This window comes from Eleginops maclovinus, chromosome 3, assembly GCF_036324505.1.
Source record: "Eleginops maclovinus isolate JMC-PN-2008 ecotype Puerto Natales chromosome 3, JC_Emac_rtc_rv5, whole genome shotgun sequence".
Lineage (NCBI taxonomy): Eukaryota > Metazoa > Chordata > Actinopteri > Perciformes > Eleginopidae > Eleginops > Eleginops maclovinus.
The window spans coordinates 20,563,449-20,576,200 of NC_086351.1; the positions used below are offsets into that span (position 1 = coordinate 20,563,449).

The 12,752-nt window shown below is 40.4% G+C and overlaps 1 protein-coding gene across 2 annotated transcripts in view; it reads right to left on the reverse strand.

The window, feature by feature from the left end:
- The window catches only part of ibtk (inhibitor of Bruton agammaglobulinemia tyrosine kinase), a 33,440-nt gene that overhangs the window by 6,279 nt on the left and 14,409 nt on the right, over positions 1 to 12,752 (reverse strand). The window contains exons 13-26 of one of the 2 annotated variants that reach the window (XM_063879432.1): positions 12,496 to 12,752; positions 12,323 to 12,409; positions 12,158 to 12,240; positions 11,899 to 11,936; positions 8,295 to 8,391; positions 8,093 to 8,194; positions 6,995 to 7,112; positions 6,660 to 6,720; positions 5,573 to 5,700; positions 2,542 to 2,654; positions 2,320 to 2,465; positions 1,945 to 2,057; positions 1,735 to 1,833; positions 564 to 722 (exon numbers count right to left, since the gene is read on the reverse strand). In XM_063879432.1, coding sequence (XP_063735502.1) covers positions 564 to 722; positions 1,735 to 1,833; positions 1,945 to 2,057; positions 2,320 to 2,465; positions 2,542 to 2,654; positions 5,573 to 5,700; positions 6,660 to 6,720; positions 6,995 to 7,112; positions 8,093 to 8,194; positions 8,295 to 8,391; positions 11,899 to 11,936; positions 12,158 to 12,240; positions 12,323 to 12,409; positions 12,496 to 12,752 — 1,601 coding nt within the window. Of the gene's footprint in view, positions 1 to 563; positions 726 to 1,734; positions 1,834 to 1,944; positions 2,058 to 2,319; positions 2,466 to 2,541; positions 2,655 to 5,572; positions 5,701 to 6,659; positions 6,721 to 6,994; positions 7,113 to 8,092; positions 8,195 to 8,294; positions 8,392 to 11,898; positions 11,937 to 12,157; positions 12,241 to 12,322; positions 12,410 to 12,495 lie in introns of both variants that reach the window. The other variant, XM_063879431.1, reaches the window with a different exon arrangement.

Consider the following 12,752-nt stretch of genomic DNA (forward strand, 5'->3'; position numbering starts at 1 on the left):
ATAAAGTACTATTTTGTAAGGGTTTGATGTTTTATAACCCTTTCTTTTTTTACGCCAACATTTTATTGGGATTTTTCTTCTCAAAATGACAACCTCAGACAACGAAATTATGACTTGGTACACTTTGGCACTAATAGAAATATTACATATGGACTTCGGAATCGTGGAAGTAATCTGACTCCTTCTGCAGGTGCTTTTGCAGATCAGATGACTTCCTGGTTGCAGTGTTTGCTTTAAGTAAACAATCTAAAACCAGTTTGCCGTTTCTGTGACATCAAGTCTCAAATCACTTAAAAACCCAAATTCTTATTCCCTGTTGAGCATCTTCTTCCTATTTGTAGGTAATTGAGTTATGCTGAATGACATGGTCTCACATGGTGATAACTTACAGTTGTGTAAAACAGAAACAAAGCGCTGTAAGGCTCTAAAACCCTCCTGAGACTTGCAGAACTGCATTTAGGTGATAAACGATAAATCACACCAGTAAAGGTTTACAAATTCATCATCAGGAAGTCTTTTCTCAAAGGTTGTGAGTAGTGGTCTTCATATATAGGCTCACTCACCAGGCCTTCACACTGCTCTTGGAGGGGGTGACTGTGGGGTTGGGTTTGGATGCAGTGGGCTCCACACTGGCCTCTTTGTTGGCCATGGCTAACATCTTCCTCTGCTTCTGGGACAGTTTAGCGGGAACAGGAGAGTGCTTAAGGCTGGAGCTCACGCTGCTGCTGGAAGGGAACACATGTAGCTGAAGTGAATCACAGTCAGGAAATAATGATTACTCGTGGAGAAACGCAATGACGGAGGAGAAGACAAGTGGTGCCCAATCATCCAACTTATGATTAATTCAGTTTTTCTCTTATTTTTTCTCTTTTTCAGTCCAACTTTGGTTCCTTGCATTTTTTGTTGGTACTTTTGAATATTTTTGTATTTTTTGCACATCTTTGTTTTAATATTCTGCCCCAATATTCTGTTTTGTTTTGTCTCTCCTTGGCAAAAGGATATATGGATAAAGCAACAGTAAACTGTACTGTACTAACAGAACTGTGTCATTATTGGATAATATTTGTTATAGATAATGTCCTCAGTAGGGTTGGGTACTGAAATCCGGTTCCAATTCGGAACATTTGGATTCCATCGGTATCGTTTAGAAAAGTTAATTTTGGTTCTGCTTATCGATTCCTAAGGAAATGCATCACATAATGAAAGTCATTAAGCGTTTTAGCTCTTATGTTGTTAATATTGACCGCCATTTCCTCTATGAAGTCAACCAGCCTCGCTGTCCTCACATCCGCGGACTGTGAGACAGACTCGGGGGAGCAGAGGGAAGTCAGTATTGGTTATGAAGCAGGCTATAGAAAGTACATTTTTCTTCATTGAAAATACTATTTATTTACTTTAACAGTGAACCAGTTGGGCAGCTGTAGAATATGTACTGCAGGACATGTGTTGGACACAGACTGGGGGATTGTACAAATTTCACCACTTAGAACTAACTTGTGAATGCAGAGATGATTTCTATATGATTGTATTGCATAACAGCGACCAAATTAAACAGCATGAAATGATTTTTGAATATGAACATAGATTTGACTAAATGTTTTCATAAATATATTTTCCTCCCAGTGAAATTGGCATGGGAATTACTTTTACCCTCTCAAAGAACCGGAATCGTTGAAATCCAAACGATACCCATCCCTAGTCCTCAGTCAGTTAAATAAAGTAGATGTCTTGTACCTTCCAGGGCTTTTCGGGGTTGCTCCTAATGGCTGCACAGAATTGGCCTGCATGTCCATGATGGTTCTCAGATCCAAGACCGGGGCCGGACGAGTGGGACTGTAGATTGTAAAAGCAGAGTCACACGGACAGCCTCGAACACTTCAGAGCTGACCAGGGATGAAAACATTTCCTCTCAGCAAGAATACAGGATCACGGCACCAATCTTACCATGGAAGGACCTTAGGGATGGTTTGTGGAGCAGAGGGTGGGGGGGTTAAGAGGCTGTCCCTTAAGGAGGTAGGGGTGCTGGGTGGGGTCTTTAGCCTGAGAGCCTTATCATCCTGCAGAAAATAAATGAAAATCAAGTCATATTTGGTATTATATACACCATTCCATGTGATGAAGCCACATTCCTTCATTTATATAATGTATAAATAAACATTATAATTGAGGTAGAATGACATGTGAGGTGTGTTTGTGAAGCATTCACAGTATGCAGCAAAATGACGAGTGGTATTAGAGATGTAAAATATTTTAAAAACTCATCATCTGTTTTGTTATGTTTTAAATGTTTTACTAATCGTGTTTGGGTCGGACATTAACCTCAGTTCTGTCCCGGAAGACTGGTGACTGAATTTCTCGGGGGCTGCCCACCCCCACGTAGCTCCCCTCCGAGTCGGATGTGAGCATCTCCTGCAGGGACTCTGTGGAGTTGGCCCTGCCTGACTTCACCAGGCACGGGGAAACCACTAGAAAGCAGAAATAGGGTGTTAGGAATTAAATATCATTAAGAAAAACAACCTGATGCATTACAAAAGGAGTTACCTGCAGCGGGGGGGCTGTGGATGATATCAGACAGGGTGTAGCCTCCGGAGCTGTCAGAGCGTCTCCTTGGTTTCTTTTTAGCCTTAATCTTGGCTTTCTTTAACAGGATTTCCCTGGAGGGGGGAAAAAGAAGTACAATAATTAGCGGAAATCAATTTGGGGCTGTGCCTGTAAGATGTTTAAAGGGATCGCTCCTGCTTCACTTCAAGCTTATACATTCAGTGGTCACAACGGAAGCTTTTTTCTGGTAGGTAACCACATGACCAGAGGTTTTTACAACAATTTGAAAACAAAAAAGGGCCAAAGAGCATAGAACAGGGGTGTGTAACCGTCTAGCCAGATTTGATCATGTGAATATGCCCGGGGGCCTATAGTCCCATTCTGACATTTTTCAAACATAAAAGTTACATACCATTATCTAAAAAATCTCATTGTCACTATTATCTTTATTTTTCAAATGGCAATGTAAACATTTCTACTTTTTAGATAATGGTCCCCACTTATGTCCAAAAGTCATTCATTAGGTAAGGTTCCCCCTTATGTCCAGAACAACATTTTTAGATGAGGGTCCCCCCTTCTAGACAAAAAATAACTTTTTAGATAAGGGTACTCCATTCTGCCAGAACTCATTTTTATATAAGGGTCCCTTTTTATGTCCAAAACTAATTTTTTCGATGAGGGGCCCCACTTATATAACAATTTAAGGGTCCCTTACTTAAGTTCAATCCAGTTCATGGTCTCACAGATCGAACAGTAATACATTATATTTCACTGTACAATATTTAATCTTACCTTCCGTTCTTATATTTAATTCTATTTACATGTACATGGAATCCCATCACGTGGTCACTTTCAACATTCTCTGCATAATTTGGCTTATTGTATTTATTTATTTTTTCTGACATGTACATAGTTAAATTAACTTCCTGCACTATTTTATTCTAATTTATCCTACTGCTATATACTATATGTTGCATTGTTGGTGGAGCTCGGGACCAAACATTTTCATTGCCATAACTACACTGTAGCTACTGTGCATATGATGATAAGAAGCCCTGAACCTTGAAACAAAGAGAACTACCATGGCTTTAATTGTGGCTGGGTAAGGCCCCTTACAGTGGTGCTGTTACCGTGTGGTGAAAGGAGGAATTACATTTTGAAGATTTATTCTGTTTGACAGTGATGGCGACCATAAAACACACATTATACGACCGAAGCTGAGGGCCGTAATAAATCTGACAGCGCGGGCTGTGATTGGCCCCCAGGCCGGACTTTGGACAGGCCTGGCATAGTATATATATATATATATATATATGTATATTAGGCATGGCACGGTTTTGGTGAAAAAACCGAACCGTACGGTTTGCTTGCCGGAGTCCACGGTTTTTTTTTTTTGTTTTTTTTTCTCCAGACGTTCGACGTTGTATTGTAGCCTAATGCCCGTATGTTACCACGTGGTTTTCATTCGCGCGAAAGAAGCGAAAGCTGAGAGGTCGAGGTGTGTCAGCGTGTACAAACATGGCAAGTGGGAGTGGAGAAGGCGGGCCGCCCAGGCCGGAGATAGAGGATGCTCCGGGAGCCGCGGTACGTCATGCCCTCTCGCAGATACTTTGGCACCAATGTGATACCCAAGTTATATGACGAGACAAGGGAGGAAATAGTGACGGAGTTGTCTTTGGCATGCCACGTAGCTCTGACGACGGATGGATGGACTTCTAGGTCCACGGAAAGTTACCTGACAGTGACTGCCCACCACATTAATCCCCAATGGGAGTTACGAAGCTGCGTATTACAAACGCGCCCAATATACGACAGCCACACAAGCGAATTTCTTTACAAAAAGCTACGATTTTTTTACAACACAGGCAAGAAGCACAAAGCCTTTCCAAGATATAATTCGTGAAGAGGTCACTTCATACAAGGAAACAGGCTGCATCTCTGTGGATGAAAATCCCCTCGCATGGTGGAAGACCAACGCACGTATCCCCATGTAGCAAAGTTGGCACAACGTGACCTGGCTGTCCCAGGTACATCTGTGCCGACTGAGCGGGTTTTTTCCACAGCAGGGGACATTGTAACTGCAAGTAGGTCTCGTCTCTTGCCAGAAAATGTTGACAAACTCATTTTCATGCAGAAGAATATGAGAATTAAGTGAAAGGGGGAAGGCTGTTTTAAACAGTGCAGTGTTTGGTTCTATTGCAATATTTTATACTGATTGTGTCTGTGTGTATTTTGTTCGAAATTTTGTTAATATAACAGTGGCACTGGCACTTTAAGTTTAGATACCAAATCCAGCCATATGTTTCAAAGCACTGCACTTTAATTTCAAGTGAAAAAAATACATCCTCACTCTCAGGGATTAGAAGAGTTGTTGATTTTGTTTTCTGTTACGCTGGTTGGATGGTGGGCTCATATTATGTTTACGGCCTCATGTTCTCATAGGCAATTGTGTTCGCCTGTTCAAAGGACAGCAAACATTCCTGACACTTATTTTGAGTAATAAAGTAAAACATGTTGAAATCATACATGTCTTCCCTCTTGCTCTATCAAAATACTACCTTTCTGAGATTGTTAAAACAGTGTGCTTAGAGTCAATTGAAATTCAAGTTTGTGCATTATTGTTACATTATAACTATAATTTTATACCCTTTTAAATGCTGTATCCTAAACTATGGTTAGTAATAGCATCTGCCTAAGAATATTCTCAGAGACAGGGCTCCTGTTATAAACTGGCTGTTACCAGAATGGCAAGGACCAAGTTGTAATGCATTGCTAAAGGCACTGTGTAATGTCATAGAAGTGTTGTGCTGTGGTAGTAAAATCTTTTCAGTGACTATTACAGTGTTCCACTGGTGTAACGGCGTGTATTATGGGGCTACGATAAAAAAGTAAAAAAAACACCAAGAACCGTACTAAACCGTAAACCGTGGACCTCAAACCGTGATACACCGTGAACCGTGAGTTTTGTGATCCGTGCCACCCCTAATGTATATATATATAGTAAAGTAAATATACATTTGTGTTTGTTTACCTGCACGAGTGATCTAGTTCTGCTTCTGGTTTGGGGCTAAATGCTGAGTCCAAATCCTCATCCTCATACACACTGAGATCTGGGGCGTCAGGATATGGAGTGATAATCCTCCTTTCCATGGCTGGGATCTGAAATGGAGAAAAAAAACAATTATCATTCATTTCAAATTTACGTTTTCGATATTAGAAACAATTCGGACTTTTGCACCATTGAATCAAAGGGAAAATACGGACATTTATTTATTACTAAAAGCTGTACACATTTGAAAATACATCCAATATTGCATCCTCAAGGACACAAAAAGGTTTTAAAAGTGCTGTGTTCTGTGTCTGTGCCAGAAGCATGCTACCTCTAACCTGCTGTTTATTTATCGAGTTCCATTGTGGCAGCTTCCATCACTGCTCCACCTGGTGGATCGATGAGCCATTCCAGCCTGTTTCTATTTCATTTATCAAAGGGGCGTAACAAGTCTGACATTCATTCACTACGTTACCGTGGGGGGTTTTCCTTTTGGCGAGGGACTGTAGCATACCTGCTAAAGGCCCCGCCAAGGAGGGAACACCCAAAATGACGCGCTACATCTGTATATCCTTTCAGAAATCATGACACAGTTACTGCGGGTAATCCGCAAAACTTAGTATTATGTCTTATGTCGATTTATTTTCCTTCTTCCGGAGTACACCCCCACACCAAATCACTGCGCAGAAGAAAGTTTGACTAGTTTACTAATGGGCTAGAGGCTATCACGAGCTAGCTAACTTATAAGTGCAATCTCATTCAAACGTATTCAAGAAATATGAATATTCATTTTTTAGGGTGAACTATCCATACACAGTACCGGAGGTTAAAACAGTCCCAGTAGTTTTCCTAAAGTGCCTCGTCTCAAAACAGAATGGTTATGTGACTACATTAAACTGAGACAACCACTGTTGGCAATTTGATTTATTTTTAGGTCAAAGCAAAATGACAAACAGTTACTACTGTAAGATTTAAAAAACACAAAAAACTAACTTTGAGCACGTATTGAAACAATTATAAAGAGGATGCAGTTTGGGGAGTTTCTATGGGTGGAGGAGAGGTGACTCACCATCCTCCTGTAGGCTGCAGAAAGCTCCACGAGCACTTCATCACTAAGAATATCCAGAGCTCTGGGGGTAACACAAAACACAAAGGAGCAGACATACACACAGATGAGAAGAGATATGTCTGGCTCTCCTGCTGGGGAGGGAGTATTTGTTCTGCTGTACATCAGAATATCCACAACCTTACAGAAAACATAGGGATCATCTAGTATGGACCAACCAGATTCATTTTAGCACTGTTTTAATTGTTCTACAATAGGAAAACATCAACATAAAATGCTGAAATGCTCTTAATCTATTGATAAAATGTCTTATCCAGGTTACTGCTTGTGATGCTCACCGTGACTCCAGCAGGGCAGCCATGTTGAGCACGATGAACTGAAGGCAGGAGAGCTTGAGCTGCTCTGCGTTGTACATGGTGGCAAACTCCAGAAGCTCTGCCCCGTTCTTTAGGGTCACTAAGAGGAAAGCAAAACAGCGACAATCCAATTCATACGATATAGTTTCAAAAAAGCAAATGAGTCTGGTAATGTTTTCAATAGCTGCAACTAGTCGGCTTTTCTATAAGTTAAAGAGGCCCTATTATGCTTTTGGGGGTTTTCCCACTCGCGCTTCTATTAGCTAGCGTTACAACACATTGTACGTGATATGGTTAGGGGCGGGACATCTTTGAACAGTTGACAAATCTCAACAGAACGGCCAGCTAACCAATCTGAGCAGACTGGGCTCTAGTTTCAGACAGAGGGTGAAAAAAGGTAGGTCCATTACAGGCAGTATGAGAAAAATAAAGAGCTTTTTGAACAATTAAAACATTTTTATCAGCAGCCATTTTGACAAACAATAAAGCCATTAAAGTAATTTTCCTTTAAAAAGTCAGAAAATGCCGTTCAGTTTCTTTTGTTTGTAGAGGTCCTATTTCCCCCTGTTACTATAACATTAAAGTACATATTGTTGGCTTTTAAACTCACAAAACAATTTCACAACTTCCCAATTCAACTGGGATAAGCTTTTGACCAACAATTAATTGATTAATCTAGAAAAAAATCTTCAAATAATTCAGTAATAAAATAATTGTTAGTTACTGACCCTAATGATTTGCATAACATCCATTTGTAAAACTGTGCTGCTTTCACATCATACACAATTTGATGTAAGCCCGGTTAAAAATGGAACCCAACATAAGGCCAAAATACATTTAAGAGAAGCAATATCTCCAGAAACTGAATAACATAAAGAAGGGACAGCAGTCTGGAAATAACCCCAAGAATGCATGATGATCCAGCTATGTTTAACTAATTGTTGCTTCTGAACTTAACATCCATCAAATTTTGATTTCACAGGACATGAATACAGCATTATTTCAACATTATAAAAAGAAGAAGGAAAAAAGCTAAGGGCAAGGGGAATGACGCTAAAGGAAAAGACAAAAGCAGCTCACAGTTCTCCGTGATGACGACCTCGCACATCTCCTTCAGTCGTGTGATGAGCAGCTGGTCGGCCACAACCAGCACATTGCAGACAAACTCTACATTCAAACCCTCTGTGGAACAAAGAGAGGTCCTGTTCATACGAGCGTCTTCACTGCGCAACATAGCACAACATTCTAAATGTGCCGTCACAATAAAAGATCGTAAAGCTACCTTTAATGGTCGGAGACTCGTCCGTGTAGATATACTCGAGAATGACCTGCAGAATCTCAGAGCTGGTAGGCAACTCCAGTGCTGTGCAGGATGTGGCCTGAGAGACATCATTAGCTTTTTATTAGCACCCTTTAAATGGTCTTTTAGTCTTTATTATTTACCTACTTGTATTTTGTTTTATAGGTTTTAGAAAGGGGTTAGATTATTTATTCAACAGTTTTAATAGCAACATTTCCTTTAAATCTTTTAACCTTTATTATGATTATGAAGTTTTTATTACTTATTTTATTTTTGTTGTACATATGTTTATTTTTATTTTATAGGGTTTTATATTTTGGCATGGATTCATTTAGTGTGTGTCTTATTTTGCCGAGAGGAATCCTTATTTATTTTTACTTTTATTATCATACCTTTTACCTCAATGTGTCTCTTAACCCGTTAAAATGTTATATTTTGTTGCTATGTTGCATGAATCTGAAAAGGTCTTGACTTCTGATCGGAGGGGAATTTCTTGTTGTTTGTTTGTGCTGTATGAAAAGTGCTATATATAAATAAACCTTTATTATTATAAAAATAATTTAAAAGAGTGGATATGAAGTCACTGTCATTAACTGGTTTGTTAAGCATTTAGGCCATTGTCATTTTTGTTTTTTTAGGAAGTAGAAGTGACATTAGAAGGTTAACCAAACTATAATATGGCATGTTTAAATTCACCTTTTTGAACTCTAAACACGCTGAAAAAATTGTTAAAGTTATACGCTAAAAAACCCTTTCAACGTCCACACCTCACTGCGGTGGTGATCTGTCAATCCTGAGGTAGCCCCGCCCTAAAGCGTACACTGCCTTACAGACTCGTTTCCTATAAAAAGGTGACCAACATTTTCAAAATCCTTCTGTGTTGAAGACGAATTAGAACAAGTGATTGAGACTAGGGCTGCATTATATCTAGAAATACCATCACTTCAAATATTTTTTTCAGTATACAGTATAGCGTTATGAAGAAATACAGCACAACATCCATTTCTTCTGTAGCCAAAATAAAATTGATGTTGGGTTTCTTTTTGCAACTAAATCCTCCGTTACAGTGCCTGCTTTGGTTGATTGTGATTGGTGGTTGGCTGTGCTTGCAGAGATGGCATATTACTCACTGTTGGAGCTATATACTGCTTTATATTATGTAATAGTTTAACATTTATTTTCTTGTTTTTGTGTATAGTATATTATTGTCCATACAGTATATTATTTAAGTAAGTTAAAGAAGTTTTATGCTTTTATTTTGAATGCACTTTTGGGCGCTGGGTTAATTGTACAGTATATATTGGAGACAGGTGGTGGTGGGAGCACTAGTAGGCATACGGTTTTCTAGCAGGGTGATTCAGGCAGGACTAAAGAAGGAACGCCATAGGAAAGGATTCAGCAAAAGCAATGAGAAACCTGTTCATTGCACTTTTGTAATAGGAATAAAATGCACAGAACTGACGATCTTGTCTGGACTTGGATCCTTCCCTGCGTAAGATTCGCTCTCTGGTTTCCTCAGCGGCAGTTTACTTTAAAGTTACATTTCTGTTTAATTTTCTATGATTTTGGCCGCTACACTCACTATTGACAAAGTCTGAGTAGATCTGAATTATTAAATCAGACAAGACATCTCGTGCAGGTAAGTCATCAAAAATGTCAAAAAAGCTGAAGAATCATGTTGCAATAAATGTGTGTTAATTGACCTGGAATGTCCCTGTTGAGATGGTGAAAATATATATTGTGCTGGCCTGATCAGTGGCATACATTAATAAGGAAACTGTTAACTAAGAAATGATAGAGGGAGGAGTGGGTACATTTTCTTATAGACTTTTACACAATCTGACATCTTTTGCAACCAGTTTTAGATTTAAGGCACTTCCATGCTTATTATGACTAGTACCAGTATGGTTAAACCCATGAAAGTGCATCATACAGTGGGGCAAAAAAGTATTTAGTCAGCCACCAATTGTGCAAGTTCTCCCATTTAAAAAGATGAGAGAGGCCTGTAATTTTCATCATAGGTATACCTCAACTATGAGAGACAAAATGAGAAAAGAAATCCAGAAAATCACATTGTAGGATTTTTAAAGAATTTCTTTTCAAATGATTGTGGAAAATAAGTATTTGGTCAATAACAAAAGTTCATCTCAATACTTTGTTATATACCCTTTGTTGGCAATGACAGAGGTGAAACGTTTTCTGTAAGTCTTCACAAGGTTTCCACACACTGTTGCTGGTATTTTGGCCCATTCCTCCATGCAGATCTCCTCTAAAGCAGTGATGTTTTGGGGCTGTCGCTGGGCAACACGGACTTTCAACTCCCTCCAAAGATTTTCTATGGGGTTGAGATCTGGAGACTGGCTAGGCCACTCCAGGACCTTGAAATGCTTCTTACGAAGCCACTCCTTCGTTGCCCTGGCGGTGTGTTTGGGATCATTGTCATGCTGAAAGACCCAGCCACGCTTCATCCTCAGTGCCCTTGCTGATGGAAGGAGGTTTTCACTCAAAATCTCACCATACATGGCCCCATTCATTCTTTCCTTTACACGGATCAGTCGTCCTGGTCCCTTTGCAGAAAAACAGCCCCAAAGCATGATGTTTCCACCCCCATGCTTCACAGTAGGTATGGTGTTCTTTGGATGCAACTCTGCATTCTTTCTCCTCCAAACACGACGAGTTGAGTTTTTACCAAAAAGTTATATTTTGGTTTCATCTGACCATATGACATTCTCCCAATCCTCTTCTGGATCATCCAAATGCCCTCTAGCAAACTTCAGACATGTACTGGCTTAAGCAGGGGGACACGTCTGGAACAGCAGGATTTAAGTCCCTGGCGGCGTAGTGTGTTACTGATGGTAGCCTCTGTTACTTTGGTCCCAGCTCTCTGCAGGTCATTCACTAGGTCCCCCCGTGTGGTTCTGGGATTTTTGCTCACCGTTCTTGTGATCATTTTGACCCCACGGGGTGAGATCTTGCGTGGAGCCCCAGATCGAGGGAGATTAGCAGTGGTCTTGTATGTCTTCCATTTTCTAATAATTGCTCCCACAGTTGATTTCTTCACACCAAGCTGCTTACCTATTGCAGATGCAGTTTTCCCAGCCTGGTGCAGGTCTACAATTTAGTCTCTGGTCTCCTTTGACAGCTCTTTGGTCTTGGCCATAGTGGAGTTTCGAGTATGACTGTTTGAGGTTGTGGACAGGTGTCTTTTATACTGTATATAACGAGTTCAAAAAGGTGCCATTAATACAGGTAACGAGTGGAGGACAGAGGAGCCTCTTAAAGAAGAAGTTACAGGTCTGTGAGAGCCAGAAATCTTGCTTGTTTGTAGGTGACCAAATACTTATTTTACCGAGGAATTTACCAATTAATTCATTAAAAATCCTACAATGTGATTTCCTGGATTGTTTCCCCCATTCTGTCTCTCATAGTTGAAGTGTACCTATGATGAAAATGACAGGCCTCTCTCATCTTTTTAAATGGGAGAACTTGCACAATTGGTGGCTGACTAAATACTTTTTTGCCCCACTGTAAGCATTTAAACCACTGGTTTATGAATGAGGCAGTATGAAATATAAACATGGCTTACCTCAATCCAGGGGTTTCCAAGCATACTGTTGAAGTATTCTGCAGAAAAGATGCACACAAAAGTTTAAGTGTGCCACTCGCTTATGGCAACTCTAAATTACAGCCATAAAAAGTTACTGTCATTCACACAGGATGCTCTTATTTAAGACTCAAATGTATGACATACCCATTTGTGCAGAATAACAACTGTGCACCCCTCATCAAATTGAATGAATAAAGACGTGTGCATTGTGTTCCTTTCTTTGAAGGGCTGACCTTACCTAGTCTCGCACAGAGGACACTTTTGTGGCATGGAAACTCTTTACCATCTTCAGATTTCAGAGTGACATCACAGAGATAGGAGCTGTACAGACACAGAAATACAGATGTCAAATTCAATAATTGCCGTCTAATCTGTAGCTCAACCGTTACATATAAATGCGTACCACTTTTTCTGGTAGAATTTGGGTTTGTTGGCGGTTTTCTTCTTGGTAACATTGATCTTTCCACTTTCGTACTTGACTCCATCCAGTCTGTCGAGGAATAAAGAGTTATTATTAATAGGCAATGAAAGCACATGTGAGGTTGCCTTAGGATGAGTGCATGCTAGGTCTCTCACCGTGCAGAAAGGCTACCCAGGCCCAGCTTTTTCGCAACGCCCTGTAAGGTTTTCACCGGGTTGGCCCCTCCCTCGTTGGCTCCGACCTTGTCTCCTTTGCCACCTTTCCCCTTCTTGCCAGGCTTGGCCGACTTGCTCTTGGCCTTGTCTACGTCTCCATTGGTGGTGGGGGGGAGGGAGCAGTACACGTCGAGAGCGGAGCGACCTCTCAGGCTCAGGTCCTGCAGGCTGCTGATAAGCCTCTCCTGCTCCGAGTC